Source organism: Erithacus rubecula (assembly GCF_903797595.1).
Source record: "Erithacus rubecula genome assembly, chromosome: Z".
Lineage (NCBI taxonomy): Eukaryota > Metazoa > Chordata > Aves > Passeriformes > Muscicapidae > Erithacus > Erithacus rubecula.
The window spans coordinates 2,900,022-2,924,791 of record NC_136661.1 but is presented as its reverse complement, the minus strand read 5'-3'; the positions used below and the strand labels follow the sequence as shown (position 1 = coordinate 2,924,791).

The 24,770-nt window shown below is 35.4% G+C and overlaps 1 protein-coding gene across 8 annotated transcripts in view; it reads right to left on the bottom strand.

The window, feature by feature from the left end:
- Positions 1-24,770, bottom strand: part of NFIB (nuclear factor I B) — a 155,625-nt gene that overhangs the window by 19,923 nt on the left and 110,932 nt on the right. For 2 of the 8 annotated variants that reach the window (XM_079330460.1, XM_079330462.1), the window contains exons 7-9: positions 16,456-16,587; positions 13,954-14,138; positions 3,388-3,553 (exon numbers count right to left, since the gene is read on the bottom strand). In XM_079330460.1, the coding sequence (XP_079186586.1) occupies positions 3,388-3,553; positions 13,954-14,138; positions 16,456-16,587 (483 nt within the window). Of the gene's footprint in view, positions 1-3,387; positions 3,554-13,953; positions 14,139-16,455; positions 16,588-23,094; positions 23,973-24,770 lie in introns of those variants that run through there. The other 6 variants (XM_079330461.1, XM_079330463.1, XM_079330464.1 and 3 more) reach the window with 4 other exon arrangements.

Genomic DNA, 24,770 nt, shown 5'->3' with positions numbered 1-24,770 from the left:
GTACAGTACAAATATGAGAGATCCAGAGTTATGATTTTGCAATATATAGGATGTGTCTTTGTCTTTTTTTAAGAGAAAACAGAATAAATACTGGATCAAATTTAGAAAGGCATGTGTAAATTCCTATAAACTTCAATGGAAGCTGCATGTGCAAATCATAATGACGTCTCGACAACAGCAGTTCTTTTGATTAATTTTTTTCAAATTACTTCATAATTAATTTATTTGAACTAATCACACTTTTAACTTTCATTATACCAATTTAAAGCTGCTGTGAAATCACTGAAATTACAATGCTGAGTGAAAATACTCATGATCACATGATTTTTATTTCTGTAAAGAGTTTTTCCAAGAAAACTCCAAACGACTGTAAAAGAAAAACATAAATTAGAATAAAAAGTTTGGTTTACTTGTGTAGAATGAAATCAATCTTTGCAGTAATTGGATATAATCTTAATAATATTTTACTAAAAAGGAAACTCACTGTGCAATATAATAGCAAATATTCAACTCTCTCATACACCAGACAACTTTTTTTTCTGAGGGGAGCTACTAAAATAATTCTCTTGCTGTCTGCTACAGAAGATTGAAGAAATCCATTTCTGAGGAGAAAGGGAATGTCAAGTGATGCTGGGATTAGCTACAGAGAACAGATCCTTCACCTGTGGGACAAGGTCCTGTCTGGTCTCTCCCCGTAACTCCTAAAAGTCATTACCTTCTCATGTCTTTTAAAGGCATTTATCAAATTAGTTAGGTGGCCTTACTCAACTTCCCAGTGTGGAGATGCCCACACTGCAATATGTAGCATCTCGAAACTTGCTGGAAAATGGCAAAGACTTAGTAGCAAAACCACATATAAGCATGCCAGTGAGAAGCTAGATGAGACTACTTACTAAAATGGCCTGCTATTAAGTTAACATGGAAAAGAACAAGAAAATTAATTCATTAAGAAAAAATAAAATTATTTATACAGCAAACAGGTTTTGCTGAAAAAATGTCATAAGAATTAACAAATTCTTTGAAGGAAGTTATGGTGGAGGCCACAGGGTTCCCCAAATATTATTAAAGCCTGATGTTCTTCCTCACTATTAAAAATTCTTCTATAGCATTTCAGAATGAAAAGCAGTGCTGATCATTTTCCAGTTTATTCTCATCATACTGAATAATAAAGGTACTTTTTTTTTTGTCCAGGTTATATAAATATATAACTATATACATTTTGAACCAATCAATCAGTCACTGCAAATAAAAGTAAAACTATGCCATAACATATATTTAGTGTTGATTTTCCTGTAAAGTTAATATTAGTAATCTGTGTGCTGGACCTATTATGACTGATAACACAGTTTGACTGATAATAGAGTTTATATGTATTTATACATAATTTTTATCAGAAGGACATGATCCCTCATTTTATGTTATTGTCTTCATCAACAAGTTATATTTTTTCATTTTTGAAATGCTCTTACTATTACCAGTACAGTGTCAAAAGCCTTTACCAAGGAGATAGACTAATGCAGTTTTCTGAAAATCATAACACCCTGAGCAGGTGAGGTGTTATACACTATCTTGTAGGCAGTACAGCCACATTCAAATAAAATTTTGATATAGAGATTTCTTTCTATTATTAGTTATGTGCTGTAGTGGCAAGAATTTACTTGGTAACTACTATGGAAGCATGAGGAAGCCTTATTTTAAGTGTCTAACCCAAAATGTCCTAAAGGTTCAACAGGAATCAACTACTCAGGTTCCCGTGAATTGCACAAGAAATTGAGTGATTATTTAATTGGAAAATATAGTCCAAGTCCTTCCCGTGGTAGTAGGACAATGTACAGATTAAGTATGCTTTCCTATAATGATGACTAAGGTCATATTACCAGAAAACATCCCAGAAGAGTTCTGGCATTTACTGTGTTCTTTTTTGCAATTTTTATCAGAAACCCTGACCTCATCTAAGAGAAATATATAGGTCAAGCACAATCATGTCAAAATCAAATGAAACCACAAATATTTGTAACTGCACAAGAACTTAATTTTCTCAGTTTTCTGTTCTGGTGCAAATGTTTAGAGCTACAGCTTCTACTTTGCTGCTAAAACTAACTCTTCTTAAAAGGTCAAAATAAAGTACCATAAATCACCAGTGGGGCTACAGATAGACTTTACTACCTCTTAATGAAACTAATATACTGAAAGGACAGATAAAATGTTTCCATAAATTTAACTATATATATATTTATATTTAAGGACTAGTTTCTCCAAAAGTTACTACTACCCTTTTATAAAAAATGCTTAAACAGTTTTCCTCCTTTAAATCTTATGCCTTTGAGTTTCATCTCTGCCTCAGATTCTAATGAAAAGTTTTAAAGCAGTATAACACCTGAAAAGGATACAGTTTATAGTCTCCATCAATGACAGACCAACAGTTAGGGAGTGCATTTGATGTTCAAATATTAAAAAGCTTTAGAATAAGTAATTGTAATGTTGCAAACCCTAAAGAAACTAATGCTTTTATAGATTGTTCAGATTTTTTCCCAAGAATGTGGAAGTGTCTCCTAAAAATCTTCACCATTCTGATAAATGCTGGTAACATCTCAAGTCCAAATAAAAGTACAAGGACAACAGAAATGCAGAACACAGCTAAAAAGCAACATTCTGCACCTCTGATACTCTCAAGGGAAGAAATTAGTCTAGCTATTTGCCTGATATTTTTAGAACTGAAATTCCATTGAAGATAATAGGAAAAATAGCACTACATGTAGTAAAGAGCTTAAAATAATGAAGTAAGAGTTTATAATCTCCTATTTTAAAAAACTACACAAGCACGAACAGTGCATCTACCATCCCTTGTAGAAATGACAAGGAATTAAAATTTTCTTTTAATTTTTCTGTTTAACAACAGAAAAGTTTTTGCTAAAAATGACACAACCTATATTAACATGCAATTATCATAGCTCGGATTCAGTATGTGCTGTAACAAGGTTTGATTTCTCTAGGAAAGTTCATTGAGGAGCAAATTATCCAGTCCATTTCTGGAATTCCATCTGTGGGTCACTGTAAAACCTTACTGTCTGGGTGTGCTTCTCAATGTCTTAACAATGTCCACCTCAGATGAAAAAAGACATTTTATTTTCCTTGAATAGTGGTCAAATACGCAGGCTTTTCCCTTTCATTTTGGTTGTCATGTCACAAACTTTGGTTTATGTAACATGTTCCATCAGTTGAAATTTTGGCAGGAAAAGCTTTGCAGTTGGATTGTGTTTGCTCTCCATGTAAAATGATGAGCACTCACTGGGTCAAATAGTAGGAAAAGGCGCCTTTTTCTGGCCTCAATTTGAAATCTCATCAAATCTTCGATGGACATTTTTTGTTTCCTAAAGAAATACTTACTGGTTGCTGTAGGTGAAGATGCCTCACCTTCAGTGGATGTAGTGATGGGTTTAGTATCTGTCATGGTCAGGGTCACAGGTCGCACCGCACTGTGATGGGGAGGGGGTGCCAAAACTGGAGTAAAATGGCCAGGCACTTTCCCTACTACTTGACCACTGCTGTTAGGCTACAAAACAAAACCAAAAGAATGCCTTGTGAAACATACACATTGTGTTTAAGGAACCTACTACCTATCTTAGGGTTTTCCAGAACTGTTCATCATCACCTATGTTTTGTAGTGTGTTGTCCTAAATAGGCTATGAATTTCCATGGGATATTTCCACCAGGCAGGTCCCTTCTCAGATGGACAGTACACGCTCAGGTAGCAGTACCTTTTGGTAAGCATTCTTCTGCATTCTTCCTTCTGGGTGCACATGCATCAAATAGTTTCAAAATGTTTTAGCTGTTCAGGCACTGTCTGTGAACCAAAATCCCCTGACAGCAGGAGTAAACTGATCAGGCACAGGCCCTAATGTATGAAGTACTGAGAGCAAACCTCTGTTTCCACATGCCATACCACTCTGGCTTGGAGGATAACCAAGACTTGACCACAGTTGTCCACAGAGATTACTCACACTGCAGGGTTAACTAATGATTCACAATTTGGGAATAGGGTAGAGGGTTTGGATACGATGCACTATAATGTACACATCATAACATCTGGCTAAAAGCTACGTACTGAAAACACAGAAGTGTTTAATAATGGGAACTCTCCAAGTCAAGACTATAATAAATAACAACACTTCTTTCACAGATACAAGAGGCTGTCAGGTAAGACCTTATGCTAGGCACAGGCCATCAAGGTAATATGATACTTTCTACATGTAGATGTATCTGAATATGGCAAAGCTGACTGGTAAATATATGCTTATCCACTGCTTAAACATACCTTAGACATTCTGCATGACCTCAAATACTTCAATGGTAAATAACTTGCAATAACAACTAGCAGTAGTAAATAGTTTTTACAATAGCAGCTGATAACTTCTGTCTTAAACTGATTGTGCTCTATGAGTCACAAGTATTCTAAAAGAGTCATACAAACATGAAATACTGGGAATTTTTTAATCAAAAGGATCTTGTCAAATTAAGATAACATAAAAACATTGACTGATAAAGGACACAACTGATTCAAGGAAAGGTTAAAAGAGGTAAGCATGACTATGTCAATGAAATAATAACTGGACTGAGACAATTACCACAAGTATGTGAGAAGTACAAACACAGAGAAGAGGAAGGAATTATTTGGAAAATACAGGAAATACATACTTGGGTAATGGAATGAAATTGAGAAGGAGGAAATTTAAAATTAATAGCACAAGAAACTTCCTGGCAGTATGATTTACTAGACTTAGCAAATACACCCAAGGGAGAGCCTTGTTTAGGACATCTAAAACTAAACTAGCAGAAAATACTAGGAAATATAAGTGTAAATGGAAACCAATATGGTGTCCACAGGAACATTGAACAGTTAGCTAACTATCTCCCCTCTCTAAAATCACAAGACTTACAATGAAAACTGACAGCAAAAATGCACACTAATTATGACTTGCAGACAAACTACCCCTCTTAATGAGAAAAACTCTCTAGACAAAACTCTTGCCAGTAAGACATGCTCACTAAATTGGACTGGGTTTGCACTATGCTTCGTGGGAATCTGCTGCACTCCTGTCCAGGCAGCCCAGCTGTCCTCACAGCCTGCTGGAGGGAACATCACCTCTCAGTTGCACCTGGTAGTTTCTGGGTGGAGTTGCTGATCTGCAACCACAAGGCTACCTTAGAAGCCTTAGTTTATGTGATGTGCTAACATCACAAAAGTAACTGAGAACCTCTTACCAAAATGACCAACTTTTATTAAAACCAAGCAAGAAGATTCTGTGAGGTGCATGGATTTAAACAGATAGTATGATCAGCTTACAAAAACAACTGTCTCCAAAGACAGACTAGAATAAATTAGAATAAATTAAAATAAATTACAAGGTCATGGGAGACCATGATGATTTACAGAAATGTATCACCTTCTATTGTACTGGAGTGATCCCAGCCAGCAGGAATCCAGTGGCTCACATGGATCTCAGCTTTGCCCTTATCCATATGGCACAAATGAGCAAACCCACTCCTTGTTCTGACAAAGATTAAGACAAATCTTATACTTATACCCCATTCTTTTCTAAACTAAGTTCTTCCCTGTGTAACACATAATGGCAATGCAGTACATCACCCCACTCCATCCAAAGAGAGGGTGAAATCCGGTCCTTGCTGACACCAGTAGAGAATTTACCAGGGATTGTAGCAGATGCACTTTGTGATCCCCTACATCAAGTGCCTCCATTGCTTTATCTGTCTTTATTCCTCCAACTTCCTCCTAAATGGAAGTTCTTTATCTGTCCCACATATAAAAGTGAGTGCAAATGCAATACAATGACACTGAGGTCTGCTAGACAGAAAAGAATCCTCTGAAGTCAAAAACAATGAAAACTTGTTACTAAGTTTAACTCTTACAGTTCCAAGATTTCACATGCTGCACATTAGATTTCAAATGCAATTGCAATCCAGTTGTAGGTAAAGACATACCTGGTGCAAAGTTTACAAAGACAATTCTTCTTTAACAATCAAGCTGCTTTGAGATGTAAACCAAGGTCCTCCTTTTGACTAAACAAACTTGTAGTTTGCTTTATACTTCAACGATTTTCATAAGTGAGCTACTTTTGAAAGCAGAGTTTATGTATAGCACTCTCATAATCTCACAAATGCTATTTGAAGGATGTCTCTCATAAGAAGCCTTCCCAAACAACCCATAATTTTTTTTCTTGCATGCAGTGAATAATAGTGGGGCAGTTAACCAAACTTTTATTTATCACAACTAGTTTGCAGCTTAAGATTATAAAAAACATATCTCATAATTGTCTCAAAGTTATTGCTTTGGCATGTCTTTAGATTTACACAGATAGTGCTGCATCAGTTTATACTAAATTCACACTTCAATGGTTATCTTTGGAAACACAAAACTAAAATCTTTTGAAATAAAAGTCTAGATTCTGAGTGGCACAATTGATAGCAGTACAAGCTCATGAACATCATCTCTCTCAAGTGTCTCAAGTCCTCTGAGCTGCATTAAGTTTTCAGTCCAAAAAGGGAAACCCTTTGGCCAGAAACAGGCCCTTCATAATCTTATTGAAAAGTGATGGCTAGAAAAAACTTCTGTGACCTGTTCTCTTTTTTATCTTTACAGTTATATTGAACAATATTTGAGCATGGAAACTGTGCATGTATTTGGACAATATTCACTTGAATTACAAGTTCAAATACCTACAGTACATCATTTAACACAAATCAATTTTGTCCTTATGCAAAACAAGGTCTGTACTCTAGTTTCAGTTTTCCTGAAGAGATTCCTACAGACAAATGCATTGCAGGTGAAGAATCAGCTCCTACCACCAAACAGGGCATCAATATGTCTGTATGATGGATTCATAGAGGCGATGACTGAGGCACAAACCTCAAGCAAATACTGTAGAGGCAGCTGTGTTAGATAAACAAACTGTGCATTGGAAAATTTGTGAGGAAAAGAAGTAAACACAATGAAAATCTGGGAAAATTAGTCCTTATTTATACAGGCATACATTTTTCTACCGTTGGATTGGACATTAATTTGATTTTCAGTTGTGCGATAATTTTCAGCTCTTTAAATTCCACACCATCTTGAATTGCCACAGTTTAATTCATTTATATGCCCAAAGCCAAAGACAAGTATTTGCTGTCACAGCCGTAACATAACTCAGAATGTTAGCCTGTTGTTATCTGATAGTGTGCACTGTGCACAGTTTATTTTAGTCCTCGGGTTTGATGTCTGAACAGAAAGCTGTAACAAATATTAATATGGACTTTCTTAAAGTTGGGATTCACTGTAGCTCTTTTCCCTGTTAGGATTTTCTAACATGTTTATAATCAGTAAGTAATCAACCTCCTTTCAGACTTTTGTTCACATACATGCCCAAATATCAGGATACTTTACCTTAGTTATTCAGTTACAATTCAGTGTTTTGTCATGCTACTTTCAGTTTCACAAAAGTATCTCTGACGCTATAATGAAATAGAAACTGCTGACATCTACAGATGAGCTATCCATATATAATAGAAATTTGAAACATCTATTAAAAAATTCACATTAATTATTTATTACTTCAATTATCAAATATATTTGATGCTCACATATGCTTTAAAAAAAATCGTAATTATACCACTCAATTCCAAATAAAATAAAACCTGTTTTCCTTGAAATCAACTTTAAACCAATATTTAACAAAGAAATTATATTGAAATTATATTAATCTATGCATGTCCTAGATATAGCTACACATGAAACTCTGTTAAGAGTTTCAGAAAGAAGTTTCTTGACTTAAAAAAATTATATTATTCCAGCCAAACACTACACATGTAATGTATTTGCTTCTTAAAACACAGGTTTTCAATAGAAATTCTGTATTTCACAATGTTATCATATTATAGCCAGGTGACCCAGTGAATACAGTTTAGTCAAACTGAGTATCATGCATCTGTAAATAATGTCACCCATTTCTTCTCAAGAATTCCAGTTGCTTGTAAAGGCAAAGTTCCAACATTATGGTGAACAATATCAAACTGTAAAACCCTACAGCAGTGTAGTTAGAGAAGGCTGATTGAGTTAATTTTGTTGACAAAGGTATAGGAGATGCAGTTCTGGATATTTTGGTTCCTAGGACCCATACCAAATATCTTACATTAAAATCGTTTACTACACACACATGTGAACCTGGAGATCATATAGCTGAAAAGTTCTGTCTTTGAGCCCAAGTCATTGTGATGTGCAGTGTCCACAGAGAGTGACTAATGTTTTAGAATATCTACAACTCAAAGAAATCAGAAATATCTTCCATTTTACTAACTTTCCTCTTCTCTCTAGAGCACTCTAATGCTCCACCACCTCTAAAAATTGAATGGCCATTTTATTCTCCCACCAGACACAGCTCAACAGTGCAGCAGTCAGTTTCATGAAATGTGTGAAACACATATTCCCAATTTATCCCCATCTGACTAACAATGATGCTCTTGGGACTCTGCTAAACATAAGGGAACAGCATGAGTAGAGTATCACCAGTGAGACTAAAAAACACTGTAGTGCAGTTTGAACATGGTGGGTTCCATAAAGCATTTGCTTCACAAGGCTGCACAGGTTTCCTTTCTGCTATCAAACACTATGGTAGCAACAGAAATGCACTTTGCCATCTTTTAGTGCCCCTTATCACTTTTCACAGGAATGAATCTCCCTAGCTTGTGTATTATCAATCTGAGTAACTCATCGAGACAGCACATCTTACACAGACCTCACTCTGAAATGCCACAGCAAAGCCTCATGTGCTATGACACACAGCCACCTGTCTGCTTAAAAAATTAGCTTTAGAAAAAAGTTGCTGCCAGTTTTTTGCTTACAACATCCCTTCTGTACTTTCTCTAAGAAATCAAGGTCTCAGCTTTAATCTAGAAAGGCCTAAGCCTCATTCACTTGATAAATGGGAATTTTCCTCTTGTTTTAATGTTGCTTAAACTGAGAGCAGCTGCAAAGTTTCAGCAATCCATATTCAGACTTGGGACTCATAAGGCACTATAGAGTCCTACATGCTGAATCCCAATTTTACCTGTGAGCTTGCAATGTCAGTTATTTGTCAACAGGTAGACCACAAGATAAAACCCAGTTTTCTTGTGTATTTGCCTTAACTACAGGGTAAGTTTGTGTGACAGAAGCACAGGAAAGGAATTATTTTTGTAGATAGATGTTAAAAAGATATATTTATGTTACATTGTGTTTCATGCCCTCTGGAGATTTAAGCATGTAGACCAGAAAAAATACAAGTAATCATTTACAACTGCAATTAAATCTTAAACACCTTGTCAGGAGATAGTGTTAAACTAGGATTCTCTCAATCTTTGCCTCCCAATGACAACTAAAAACTGCACATTGCCTTTTTTAATCTTCAATAATTTCTCAAAAATTACAAGGAAGACTTCCCCAAGAAGTTGAAAATTATTAAACATCAACAAATAAAAGAGGTGCTAGCTATACCAAAGAAACCACATGCACACAATTTTGCTTTTTTTGGCTTATTCTGCTAGTACTCCCACAAGAACCAACAGGAAATGCTTTGACCAACTCAAAGAGAGCTTCACAAGATTCTCTCAACAACACCAAATGATTGTACTTATTGTATTGAAGAATATAAGACAAAGCATCTGCCTGGCATCCCTGAAGAATGTGCCTTTCATTGAACAAAAGATTCAATAACAAGATCAATTACAAGAGGAAAATAAGTGGCCTCATCAGCTTCCAGAAACAAATGTTCTCAAGAACTTCAGATATTTCTGTCTTCAGACAAAGATAAAACCAATTAAAAGATAAAGCTGCAAACTAGCCCATGCTGCAATAAAGTATGCTTTATCAGACCCAGGAATTTTAGCCAAATATGCAGTCAAATATGCTGCAAATATGCAGCAGCTCACTCAGCCTGTAGTACACAGCACTTGTAAACCATTTCTTGTAAGAAGAAAACAGTTCAAGACTTATATCCCATCAAGTTCAGTTGGTTTTACCGTATTATGAAAACTGCATGTTTTATCACAATATCACAACATTTGAGCCAATGTTACAGGTAAACAGTGCCCTTCATAATAACATACATAATAACAATACCATAACTCTAAGAGCTTGGAAGATTGTCTATTTCTGTTTGCATGGTTCAGTCAGAAGAAAAAAAAAAAATTCTTACAGATACCAGGATGTTCATCAGCAGGATTTACCTCAACTGTTTGCATTACGTTTCCTTTATGACACTTGCTGATCCTTTTCCTGTGATTCACCACGCCTTCATAGGAAATTATTCCATTTAACTCAACTGTGAATTATGTTTGGAGGTTCTGGGTTTGATTTCAGTCACACAAGTGATGTTGTGCTTGACAATTTATTCAGGCTCCTTGGAAGTCTTGTGTTGATGCTGTATATGATTCACACACTCCTGAGTAATTACAATTTCATGTATGTGCGGATTTGTGTTTGTGGGTGTGTGTGTCTGTACTTGTGTACACAGAAACAGAGGAGGTAACATTTTCTAAGATTTAAAGATCTTTTTTTAAGATTAAAAGAAATTTCTAAGATTAAAAGATTCACCCATCTGGAATAATTCAAAAAGGAAATACATCCTGGAAATTTCCGGTAGCTTTGAAAACCTCAACGCACTCTATGTGGATAAACACTATAGGTGGATTCAACACATATCAATCAATTAGTTTTTGATGAAGATTGCATTGAATTACCAATATCAAGCAGAGACCCCTGCACCCCATCATAATACATCCCCACACATACAATCTCAACCAGTAACATGATTACATAGCTAAGAAAAAAGCACAAAAATAAGTATACTTAAAAGGGTTTAGCAGAAATTCTAAATAAGTGGAAAGTACAGCAGTTCTCAAAACCCTGGGAACTTACCAGACTACTAGCTTGAGACAAGTCCAGCTCTAAATCTAACAAAGTCTATATCTGTTCAGTACATTTCTTTGTTTATTCTCCATATTGAGCAGGGGATAAAAAGCAGATATTCATGAAACCAGCAGTAACAGCTCTCTTTTGTTTAGGATCATCCATTGTTGAACCATTTTTCACTGAAGCCAAAGGGCCTGTTTGAACTTCCTGACTGTTCATCACACATAATTTGGACTATTTAACATTATGTCAAGAAAATTGCTCAGTGCTTCCCATAATGGAAACCTATGAGAGCTCTATAGCCTTGAACTAATTTTACTTAAAGTATTCCATTGAATAGCATGACTGTCTCACTATAATCAGTGCAGCAGTAATGTAATTAATCTCAAAATTGCTATGGGGAGTACAAGGCATCTCAGTTGTTTGTCGTAACAATCTAAATTAGTGCATTACTGAAAGATGTTCAGGAGGAACAGTTCATTTTAGGTAAATGCTGTGAGGGTATCCATCCTTCCTATTTCTACACATAAATTAAAGCTATCATCACATTTCCCCTTTTGAAATCCAAATGATTATGTTTTGAGGTGAGAAAGTATAATTAAATTTGATGTATTCCTACAGATGCACTTTCATATTTTATAATAATTAATTTGAAAAAATTTTTTAAAACTTCACTTTTTATTTAAAAAAGTAAAACTGGTTTGGCTCAAATCATCCTATTGTATCAAAACAATTCCCTTTTGTCACTGAAACTTCACAAACAGTTGCTTCCTAAGCAAAAATTAATCTTGCCGCTTTACTTTTTACACAGCCAAACTTTAACTATTTTATTTAGTGATATTTTGACTAGGCATGCAACTTCTCCTACTTACAGAAAATCTCAGGGATGAAGGTCAAAGAATTAAATTTTTAAAGTATTCCACTAATAATCATGGTTAATAATAAAAAATTATAGTAAAAGATGCAGATGCCTGAAATTGCACATTTGGTGTTATTTACTCCACCCTATCTTTTCAGGAACTAAACCAAACCTCAAATGAAATGAAAAAAAATTACCCTAATAAAAAGGTTATGAAAATTAATAAAAGTAGTAAATTTGGGCTAATAAATTAATATTGTTATTCCCTATAGAACATGCAAAATATGAAGTCTTCTCATTTTGCTACTACTCTGTAAAAAATCAGCAGACTAAAATTTTATCTTTTAAGGTCAAAATAATGTTTTTTTAACCAGAGGTAAGGGAAATGAGTTGATCAAAAAGTTGAAAGCTCCTGCTCAATGAATATACTCTCCAATATTAAAATCATAAGATAGCGCATTTTTCAACTGAAAGAAAGTCAGATACTCCATTTAGACGTTGTTTTTTTCAGTAATGATCCAAAGCAGAACATGGAACAATCCAGAGAGATTATCACCTAATCTGCTCTTTTAACATACATACGAAATCAAAATGTAAGTTAAACAAGCACTGAATAATTAAAGAAATGCATAACAGTAAGGGCCTGATTTAATTTGCATAATTTTTCCCTTAATAGTGCCTAATTAAGACATGAGTTAAAAAAATCCAACAGAACTCTGAGATTTTCCGCACTGAATTAACACTAAGGATTTTTAATGGGTGTCTTAATTAGACTTTGTTATTCATGGAAATTTTGCACAAATTAAAATCAGGTCCTGCATGCAACATTCCCAGCTGAGTCTCAGAAAAAATGCTATACAGGATTGAAAGAATTTTAATCCATATTGCGGATAGCAATTTGTATTCTGAAGTCAACATACTCCAGGTTCAGTTTTTGGTTTAATTTGCAGTAATGTTGTAACCAACAAAACTCACATAGGATTTATTTATTCAAAGTAAATTTTGATTTTATGGACCCACTTTTTTTCCTTTTTTTAATCAATTATATATATAGAAAGTCATGCAGCTGGACCAGGTAATTATTCCGTGGGGACAATAGGCACCATGACCTTCTGCACAGCCCAAAGGGTACATATCTGTTATTCAACAGAGAAAGTTTGATTCAGTCTCAAGTTCCATTGCTGCTGTAACCAAATTGAATGCTGCAAGGCCTGTCATTATTGGTGAAAAACAAAATTAACTAAGCCCAAAACAAAATATTGCCATAGCAGCCCCTTCATCTCTGTTAAGGAAGTCCTTCCAAAGGAACCTAACTCTTAGGAGAAGGAAAACCTGTCTCTTCAGTTCACATACCCAAGGGTACGTAAAGGGTCTTCCAAAAAACATGCTAAAGCAAAAGCAACAGGGCTCAAGAGCCTTTCAGACAAGGCATCAAAAAAATAACAGCCTGAGCAGCAAAGATTGCATTACACTGACATTGGACATATTCCAGATATTGACAGACCAAGTCTCAACTGCAGTTTATCCTGTAGTGCAGATCACATGGTAATGCTGTGTGCTGATACTATCATGGAAAGTAGTTTTGCACACAGTCCTTCACAAATTACTTCACTAATGAAAAACATGTTAATTTCCAATATCAGACACAACTTTGAACCCATACAGTTGCCAGGAACGCATCTGCTACAGCATGTTCTCTACAAAGGAAGAAAAAAGAATTTGTATGTCTGTGCTCACTATGCAAAGAAAATCAGTGTCTATGGAATAGGTCAAGTACCAACTTGCAAGAGTTTATTTCAATTGCCAGTCTATAAATATACCTGTATGTCCATGCATGTGCTGGACATGCATATGTATCAGTACACATCTTGCAGTGGGAGCTTTGCCTCTGGTGGCCCAACCTGCACGAGGAGTACAGGACCAGGACCTACCCTGTTGCTTTTTCCAGGGCTTTCAGTAAAGTATTTTTCTTATGCTTGAGGAAAAGCAAGTAAATATGATCAACCTACACCCTTTATTCAACCACGATGAACAGGATAAATTGTTCAGATTTCTCTAAGACCAGAACTGGCAGGACACCAGTCTATATGCCCTAGAAGACACATATTCCTAACAGGACTTGTTCTGGAGGGTTCACACAATTTTACAGTACCTGGCTAGTCTGCGGGCTGGACGGGTCGTAAGAAGGAACGTAATTCTTCAGAGTATCCTGAGGATTCAGGTGGGGAGGATATCTGATCGTTGGATGAGAGAAGTAGCTAGATGGGGCAGGAGGGAGAATAGCTTGTGCTGGAAATGGCAGTGGCGAAGGTGGAGGTGGAGTTCTAGTTGAGATGACTGGAGAAAATAAAATGAAATTAAAATTACTTTCACATCTTATTTCTTCTAAAATTCTTCACCTCTGTGTTAATAGCAAGAAAAATAAGAAGTCAGTTATAAAACAATATATTGCACTCCTGCTTTATGGTATTTTTACAGAAAATCGTACTGGTCCTGCCCTCACATTATCCCAGGAAATGGAAAGTGCAACTGTTTCAAATTCATAAATAGTACATCTTGTTTTGGTTCTGTGGGTTATGTCATCATAATTTTTTCTTTTTTTTTTTCCAAACAGAAGTTATTCTCCAGCAAAAAGACATTCCAGTTACACAATTTTCCCATCTGAAGCCCAAAAAACCAAATTAAATACTAAATAAAGCCCTCACTTTTATCTACAGCACTCCAACACTGAGGAAAATCACCAAACTCTAAGAAATAGGGATTCCTCACTGCATTGTACTCTACCTGCCTCATCTGGGGACAAGACAATATCTACTCATCAACATTGCCACAAATATTTGCTGATGTTTATGAAAATGTCAATGAATGTTCAACTTCAGGGCCTGAGAAACAAACCCATCCAATAAAATTATCTCTGATCATAAAAAAATATCTACCTTACCCATTTGTATTCTTTTTATTCTCTTTATTTTCAGCCTTTAGAAATATACAATTTTCTATATAAGGACTGTGAGCAGTGTCTAAACCGACAATGTTTTCACAGTGCAAGTGCCCAGTTATCAGTCTGAAAGTGCAGAGCTTTCTTATAGTATTAAAAAAGAGAAGTATTTAGTTTAATGGAAATGGAGAAGAGGTAAGGAGTTTCATTTTCAAAAGTAGAAAATACAAAATCATGTCTGTTAAACAAGTCTTATATAAAGTGTTCATGGTTCTCTACTATATCAGAACAAGCACACCAACACTGCCTTTCTCTACCATCTTTCACATCTCTGAGTTTCTTCAGCTTAATTTTTAAAGGACTTTCTGTTTTTTGGGAATTGCTCACTGGCATAATAGAACAGCCTACAAAGATAAAAATGAAGTGAATAGTTCACTCACAGATTAGGTTCTGATTGTCCCTCAAGTATGGATATTTTAGAACCATACTCAAAATTAAAGATATACTCATGAATACAGGTTTTAGGGTGTGTTGTTGGGCTTTTTCTGTTGGGTTTTTTTTTTTTTTTTTTTTTTTTTTTTTTTGGTAGCAGATTCATTTTAACCACAGCCCCACCAAGTTCATTTTAAACAAAATACTAGTTACTTAGCTACTGCTCTGGCATGTCAGAGCTGTGCAAAACAAACACAAATGAAGAGACATCTATCCCTTCCATTTTACCCATCATCTCTGTACACTTGAGTATGTGCTGGCAGTGGAAGCCTCAAAGTGACCAGAATGAGCTCAGGATCATTTTGTAAAACAAAGTAAGTGAATGTTAAGAGGAAAATAATCCTTACACATGAATTTAAAGGGAGTCACTTGAAGTCATGGATGAAAAACAAAACAGAAACTTCTCAAAGCAAAACTGCTTGTGAAAGAAAATAACAAAGTTTTCGAATCTGTTTTACTCCTCTAGTCATTCAGCTCTGCTAAATTGAAACTTTTATAAGCAATTTATAAGGAGACATGATGAGATACTGAGGGCACATTTCTGAGGACTATGTTCCCATTTGAAAACCAGGGTCAGTCTCACCTACAAAATTAAACATATGGTGATGCTGGAATTTCCTGGAATTTTCCTGTCATTACTGATAAACCCTCAAGACAGCATGCACTCTGCCACATTTCACATATCTCGACCTTACTTCAAGTGAATTTTTACTATAGATTTACTAATGATTTCAGAAGACAGGTGTTGGAAAATAATTAATCAGGACTCTGTAGACTCAGCATTCAAAAGAAGCAGTGATGCTTATTTCATTGTGCCACATAGTAAACATGGTTGTGACTTCTCTTGTGTATTAAATCTTGCCTATTCTGGTATTTAAATACAATACAGTCATAGCAATGACAATAAAAAAGGGATTTAGGTGAAAGGATGAAATACAGGAAGGATTTTTCCTCTGTCAGTTTCTTGATGCATTGTAAAATTTGTTTTATTCACTGGTTAATCTTAAATCCTTTTTAGTGACTTCCAGCAATCAGATTACCTGAACAGCTAAACGAACATTCCTGCAAGGATATCCCAACCTTTTCCATTTCTATTTCCACCAGTATTATAAATTGGATTAGGTCTCTAAGAAAGTCTGCAAAAATGCATTACAATCTGATTATAGGAAAGGAGAAGAGAACAAATGAACAGGGAGGATTTATTTCCTCCTCCATAGCCCTCACCACTGTGTGCAACTCCTGGGATTCCTGGATGGTGATGTTGGGGAAAAGTGCTCAGTCTTGATGAAGAATCCTGGGGAGATGTAGGACTAAACAAAGGCTTTTCAGGTTTCTTCATTGTAGGAGAAGACATATCTACAATAGAAAAACAATGTAATAATGACATTAGCTTAGAAGCCTCGCTCAGGACACATCATTTTATGGACTGAAGATACATCTTTTTTCTATTCTTTTCTTACACAAATATCATACGATGATCCAATTCCTGTAAGGGGAATAAACTAATTTTAAATTACTGTTTTCAAATATGAGAATTTTAAAAAAATGTCCCAACAGGTCCTTGTCCTGCAAAACAGAAACTACATTCCTTTCATACCAGACAAGTCAAACAGTGAAGAAATGTATGTCTTTAGAATTTCCCTAGACACTTCTCAGCTCTCCAGAATATCACCGAATCATCTGTTCCTTCAACATCCACTTAATTTTTATTGTATTTTTTAATGGAACACCTACACTCAGGTGTGCAGGATAATTGCCATACATATGCTGGTTTATGGTATTTATTACTGTATTACTTCAAAACTTACCCCTTAGTCTTCCCAAAACCACAGTGAAACAATGTAACCTCCCTGAGTACAAGGGATACTTTAACTCATCTCATATTTTCCATACCTCAAGGATGGCCTTGTGATTTCTTCCTTTGAGTTTCCCTATCGATAAAAACATCTCTTTAGAGACCATTATGTGAAGATAACACACTAGTAGGGACAAATGTATGAGTTCTACCAAGCCTACTGGTGTTCCACAGAGCAAAAAAAAGAAAGGATTTTTTTCTGAAAGTTTAAATTAATTGATCAATATTTGTTGGACTTTGCACCAAATTATTTCAAATTTAATTGAATTATTTTAATAGAATAGATGTCGATATTATAATTGGTTCCATTTCAAATCAATGGAATAACTCGTGTTCAAAGCAGAGGTAATTTCTTAAGCAATTTCTTCAATTTCTTAAGTAATTTCTTTATTGGACAGGGATTTCTTTAGTGGACAGGGGCCACACTGACTTTGTAGCATGGACCATTATATTTTTAAAAGGGGTTTTGACCCTTTTAATATTGGTACATTCAATTCTGCTAAGATAGGCCTGCAAAATGTGAGTGTCTTATTGAGACTAAATTGGACCAATGCTTTCTGAACTGAACTCAGAGCAGGACACATGAAAGTGAGAGTCCACTTCTTTACTCTGTCCCATCCTGCTGACAAGCCCTGCACAGGCATTGGCACCAGAGTCCGAGCAGACTCTGCCTATGACCCTCCACCATACCCTGCAATTCCCACCCTTCACTTTGATCCTGACTATTACGTCTGATGAGTGCCTGAATACCCTGAAAAGTTCATATCTCCAACAATGCTGGTGAAAAATGTTTTATTTGTTTTAAAGTTTCAGGAAGGGATTCCAATCCTTATTACTTTGAGAATGAAAATAAAACAGACTTTTGGAAAAAAATCTGAAATACTGATGAAAAGCAGAAAGATGCCAAAAGCACTCGGACAAAGTCATTGTAAGGTCAAAATTAATTAGATGCAGTGTCCTGTTCTGCTGAGAATGTTCTTCAAATGTGAAATTCTCAGTGCTCTTCCAAATGGCTATCGTTTTTATTCTCAGGTTACTTTGGAGATACAGTACACATGCACCCAAACAAGTAGCATGCTATACATTTTAAAGTTAAAAAGGGCTTATTAAAATAAAAATACTTAGAACATCTCATTTTCCAGCAAGGTAAATCTGCCTACATAGGAAGACAGAAGAGCTGCTGTGAAACATAGCATATGTAGCCTGTTCATCAGCAGCTTGCACAAATGGTGCTCCAGATGTATATCTGCTCAAGACAGCCCAAGGCAACAATTTTGATCAATTCTAATGTGATAAAATGCTGCAGGGAAAGTGCAGAAACATGTTTACATCAGCCTTTAATTAAACTGTTGTTCACTTCCAAAGAACCTTAGGAAACACTAATGAGACATGAGTTTTGGCAATTTCCTCATCAAAGCAAAGACCCTCTTCCTCAGCCTAAAGCAGCTTGCCATTCAGGCAGTTCCTGGATGAATGTCCTCTTGGCACTGCACTTGGCAAGCCACCTGTAAGGAGAACTCAGCTGGAATCAACAGTGACCCAGGGCAAGCTTAAATATCCACGTGCCTATTTCTGGTCAGCTGAATTTCTTTCTTGATCACCATCACCAAGAAAAGCACAGCAGCTTCTCTTTCTTTTTTATAAGAGATGCTTATGAGCAGAGCTAGAAGAATCCATAAGCAAATGATAAACATATTTTAATTTTTTAATTCTGGAACTCTTCTTATTAATACATTTTCTACTGTTTAGTTTCACAAGCCTTTCTTTAAAAGGTACACTCTTGCAAAAAAGAATCTGTAAAGATTTATTTACAACTCATTAGTGTAGTATCACCTCCAGAGAAAGTAAGATAAACTCATATTCAGCCTACAGTATATATCACCATAACAAAGGACAAAAGCTGTGGAGTCCATAGCAGCACTGCCAAGTTATAAGAGGTATCCTTCCATGCTACATTTTCAAATGAACTGCTCTTTCCCAGAGGCAGTCCTTGGGAGGATTTCTGGTGGCAGGATACACTACATACATTACATCCTGCCTGGCCCCAGTCTTCACCTCATCTGATAGGTACACTTGTGTGAAGCATGTGAAAATTTAGTTAAATTTTTAATTCACTTTGGACACCTGTACAACAAGAAATTCCACTGTACTCAGGAGAATTTGTTTGCTTTACACTTGCACATGTGAAGAAGGAGCAGAGCCACTTTGCACAGGCAGTGCCAGCATCACCAATTTTCTGATGAGCTCAATATAATTCCCTTTAACATTGTAAGAATTATATATTTCTCAACTGTGCATTTTAATAAGGCGCCTAATGCTGAATACTGACAGCTGAGTGACTTTAAACCACAAACACCTCCCTCTTGTTGAAAAAAGGCTTTGTTATATCTGCCCTAAATACTTGGCACGGGGACTGGATGGAAACTAAGAATCAAGAAAATCAAAACAATTTAATTAATTTATCTTCTCCACAAAAAGAAGAAAATTAGTGGGACCACATTTTTATATAGATATGTGAATAAGTAGGAAAGAAAGAGATATGTGCCTGAACAGCTAAGTGTCTGAGATACTTGATGTTTGTAACAGAGAGTGGCTTAGAGCTCCTGTTCTGCTTCAGACAGAAACCAATCTTTGCAACTAGCCCATCCCTTTATAAATCTGTGCCCTAATCCTTGACTTTTTGGTGTCTCATTCCATTTCACTGTGTTATCTTGGACCATAGATAAGATCTCCTAAAAATTTATTTACTTCCATGAAAAATTCTGGTAATTGAGGCTCTCCAGAATGAAAAAATCAATGAAATAGAACAAACAAGTCTTGGTCAATTCTGTGCTATGGATTTCTGAGACATGTTTAGCAATTCTCAAGGTGAAGGCCTTTGTACTCACTTTTGAGTGAAACAACAGGGTCATGCAGCTGCATGCACACTGCTTAGCAGCTGAGAGTGTTCTGAACTTTAGGACCAGTATCAAAGTTTGGGAAGAGCTGTACACTTCACATTTAAAAGACTGATTTGTTTTGCTTCACATTTTAAAAACCGACTTCAGTTTTACTTTTACTGCTACATCAAGTGTGGAAACCTATTTTACATATGAAAATTTTATACTATATTAATTAGTATAAATATTACATTTCTAATCCAAGTGTATATATTTCTAATCTAAGTGTATGAAGATTTGGTAACATCACCCCCCCCCCCCATTTTCAAATCAACCTACTTAGCACCAATGTTGCTTTCACAGACACACCTCCGATATTACACAATCCAGCCTACCAGACTGTGACACCTGTTTTCCCATCAGGAACCATGCCCAAGGCTAATCAAATGCTCTGTAGTGCTATTATGCCATTTCACAACAGATAAACCATTTCAAGGCATCATCTTTAAAGATTTGTATTGAAAAACCTAGGAAGAGAGGAATTTCTACCAATTTAACTTCCACCAATATAATTTTCAGTATTGTAAGCTGCCAAGAAAAGCATTAAAACAATACTGGACTTTAGAAAAGCTACAGCAAAGTGAGTAAATTACTTGCAATAGCAAATCAATTATTTCTTTTTTAATTAGTCTTATAATAAATGACACTATTTTATTTCATTTTGTTTTATAAGTATTAATATACATGAGAGAAGAAAGTGATACAAGAACTTCCAGACAACTGAAAGAAAAAAATTAAAACACTTTAGATGGAGCAGACATGTCATTCTCATCCTTACCCACATGAACTTGCAGAATACTGTACTACATTGCCAACAGTAACATTCTGTGGGCTGTGTTTACCTTGAAGATTTTCTTTACCTCAGCAGAAAAGGGTCTGAACAAGAGACAGAAGGGCTTTACCTACCTGCCCAAACACCTCCCAGCATACTAGGTGGGGGGGAGATGTAGGGAGATAACATGGAAAACCCAGACAAGTCCCTGTATAAATGAATGTAGGACAATCTTTGCTGGTGTTTGTGACTAGCTGTATAAAGTTGGACAACTGAAATTCCCCATTGCATTGCTGATTATCCTACTTTTTATGGACAGAAAGCAAAACAACTCAGTACAGTTCCTGTTAAAGTTATAGGCACTAGCTTTTGGAAAATATAATCTAGTGCATGGATATTTAAGATAAGGTAATTGGGAACTGTGCGTGCACATTCCCTAAAATTATTTTTTAAAAAATGTTTTCAATTTTAACAAAAGGCCATTTATAAAACGGGGGATGACAATGATGGTCAGATTAATATTGAATATGTGGGTATCAAAACTATCTATATCCCAAAGTGATTTCAAAAAATGTCCAGCTATAGGACAGGACATACAGACCTAATCTTGAACTGCTGTTTGACAGCATCATATGACATGTAGGTAATTAACTGCCATACTGAAGAGATTGTGTCTATGCAAATTTACAGCTATTCCTACTGAGATCAGGCTGAAACTATGGCATGCTGCCTTGCAAAAGCTGTGGGCAGCAATTCTTCTTTTTCACCCTTTTTATTACTATTATAGTCTATACTGGTAACAGTTAAGGATATTTTAAGAAGTATACCACATTAATTGTTGATCCATCTGGGGAATGCTTTCAAACAGAGACAAAATCATTAAGTCACACTGAAATGTGATCAAGTTTGATACAGATTGTTTGAATGCAGTAAAAAAGTACATTTTTAAATATAACTGTGTACAAACACAGAAACAAAGAGTCTACAAATGAAGATAGGTGCCCAAAATTACAATACCTCTTCTTTTCATAAATTAAGATATTCTGCACCACATACAGTCAATTATGCAGACTTACACATACCCTACAAATTCTAAAAAGGGGTGATCATTTCAAAACACTAAATCTCTTTTTCAGCAAAATTGGGATAAGAGAATTGCACATAATAGCTCCTGGGACAAATCTTGCTTTAAGTCATTCATTTTCTCACTAATTTCAATCGAAGAATATCTACCATCCAGATAACAGGACATTGTCATGATATAAAATTCATCACAGGATAATGGCCATGAATACAAGAAAATATTTTTTTGCACTAACACCTCTCATGGATCAATATAAAGATCTTGAGTGTAGTCAACTCACTAATCACACATAGAAAACATTAAGTAATAGATCTTTCCAGAATGTATTTGTCAAAACAAAAGACAAAGAATCTGTAATGAGGTTTTTTTACAGTGACTTTATTGAACAAGTAGCAGTCATTTCCAGGAACGCAAAAAGAACCCAAATCTTTTTTGCATTTTCCCTATGGCATCTCCAACTGTATTTGTCTTTCCATTGATATTTATAAATATTTATTTATTCTTCATTCAGTCAGAAATATAAGTGTTCATGGGCTGAAGAAAAAGTCAGGTCTCTGCTCAACCCAGAATAAAAATTTCCCCATCTGCTGTTCTGAATACCTGAAGATGCTTATGAACGAGTTGTAAATTTATCTAAATCTATTTTAAATACAGAAAAACATATATAATATTTGTTCATTTATTTTTTGAAGAGAGCATAAACTTAATATCACTCTCAATAATGCAGGATGTCAATTTTCTTGATGTACAAGCAACTTATTCTAAGGTAATATTTTTGCCATCCTGTTCATGGTATGCTTTTCTTTCTCTGTGTTTTCATTAAATAAGCATTTGGGAGATCATTCACCAATTTTTCAGTACTTAGTGCATTTCAAGCTTTGAATATAAAAATAATGTTTGATTTATTTCAGGTACCAGCAGCTCTTCTGGAAAAAGTGCCACTACAGAAAACAAAAGTAAACTAATTCCCTATTGATCATGGATTTGTTTAAACTATCTCAACATTTAGCATTTAATGTTAACATTGGGATAGTTTAAACATTTAATTAATTATTTTTAACAAGTAGACGAAGTTTATTCATTGAACTCTGTCAACACCTTTTTCTGCAATGAAGAAGAAGAACTCAAATTGGGCCTTCAGTTAACTATTCCTTATTAAGGTTATTATTTGTTACTATGATGCCATTTTCAGTATCAGAGCAGCCAGCAGGCTCACAAAGGCCAAGAATTTACTCTGGAAATTATTTTGAGAAGCTAATCTTGGTGAAAAGTATATCTTGTTTTACAAATGTGAAGTTATGAAAATTTATCAGGTGGTAGTATTTGACTACAGTGATGAAAATAATCCCATCATACTAGTCAAAACCACATAAAACTATATGTATTTTACAGAGATACAGAGATATGAAATGTATGTCCATGTGTGTGTATACATTGTCTAAAGAGTATTCCAAAATAATAAAATATACAAAGGTAGAAGCTACAAGCTACTAACAAGACACAAATTGCTTTAAAACATACTTTGACATAGAAGGATTTGGATAATTCAGACGAAGTAAAAAACACAGAATGGCATTTAATAGGTATTTACCAAGGTAAACCTTGCAAGCTGAATTATCTGTAGATGGAGAGTGTTTCTATTGTATTAACCCTCAGAAGGAGCACCATGAGCTGGAAAAAGTCCTGAACCCTGTCCAGCACAGGACACCAAAAAGCCAAGGAGTTCTGCTACCGTTCTCAACTCCTGGACCACATTAACCACTTCCTCTTTTAGTTCCCTCACTTCAGAAATGAGAATATCCATCCTTGACAGCTGATGAGAAGACCCAAGAAAGAAATAGCCAACAGGAAGGACCCCAATGGGGAAGGAGTTTCCAGTGGATGGGGAGAAAGAAAAAGGGGGCAAGTGTCCAGGGGAAGAGTATCCAGCAAAGGGTGTCAGGACCTGAGAAGTGGAGGATCCAACAGACGCTGGCCAAACAACAGGTGAAGGCAGTCCAGCTGTTTCAGTTTTAATGGGGTGATGACATCTTGGCTCTTGACTGTTGGTAGAGGTGGGTGAGGTGTAAGAGAATGAACATGATGAAGAAACTGTAAAATTAAAATTCACTTCATTGTATATTGATATTCAGTATTTCCAGGCACCTGACTACTATGGAAATCCACATGAATCTCTCCACTTTTGTCATGAACAGTGTGCACTGATGACAACTGTTTTATTTATTTTCTGTGTACAGTGTTGTAACACTATAACAGATTTCAATGTCAAATACAGAAATTGTCTGCAATTATATTAATGAATTTTGCCAAGCCAGCTTTCAGAAAGGAGGCCATAGATGCACACACTGTCCTTCTCTTTTCTGATATTCCTGCTTCCTTACAAACTAAGAAAACAGCACCTGATTTACTTACCAGTTAGTAAATCAAGATGCACATCAACAGTTTTTAGCCTCTGCTAATAAATACTCTTTAGCCACTGCACTAGCCACTAGAGATGTTTTTAATAACTTCCTCTTCCAAATTGTGAGGAGAATTTTTTTTTTTACTGCATTAAATTTCTACATTTCTAAAACACTCATCAATTTTATTCAGGCAGAAACTTACATCTATCTCAAAAAATCTTACTATTATTTTTTACTATCTTACTTGAAATTTTGTTTGATATGGAAACATAGTAAAGAATTCACCAACAGCAACCTGGAGAAAGAAATACTGAAAGGGATCTACATCAAAAATCTACAGATTTGTGTCTTGTGTATTTGTAATTGATGGAGGTGTAAGAAATGATCCAGACATTATTCAAGCTATTAAGTCACCCAGTTGAAAGAAACAAGGCATAAGAGAGAAAAAATAACTTGCACAATATCTGATAGAAGACACAGCAGTTGA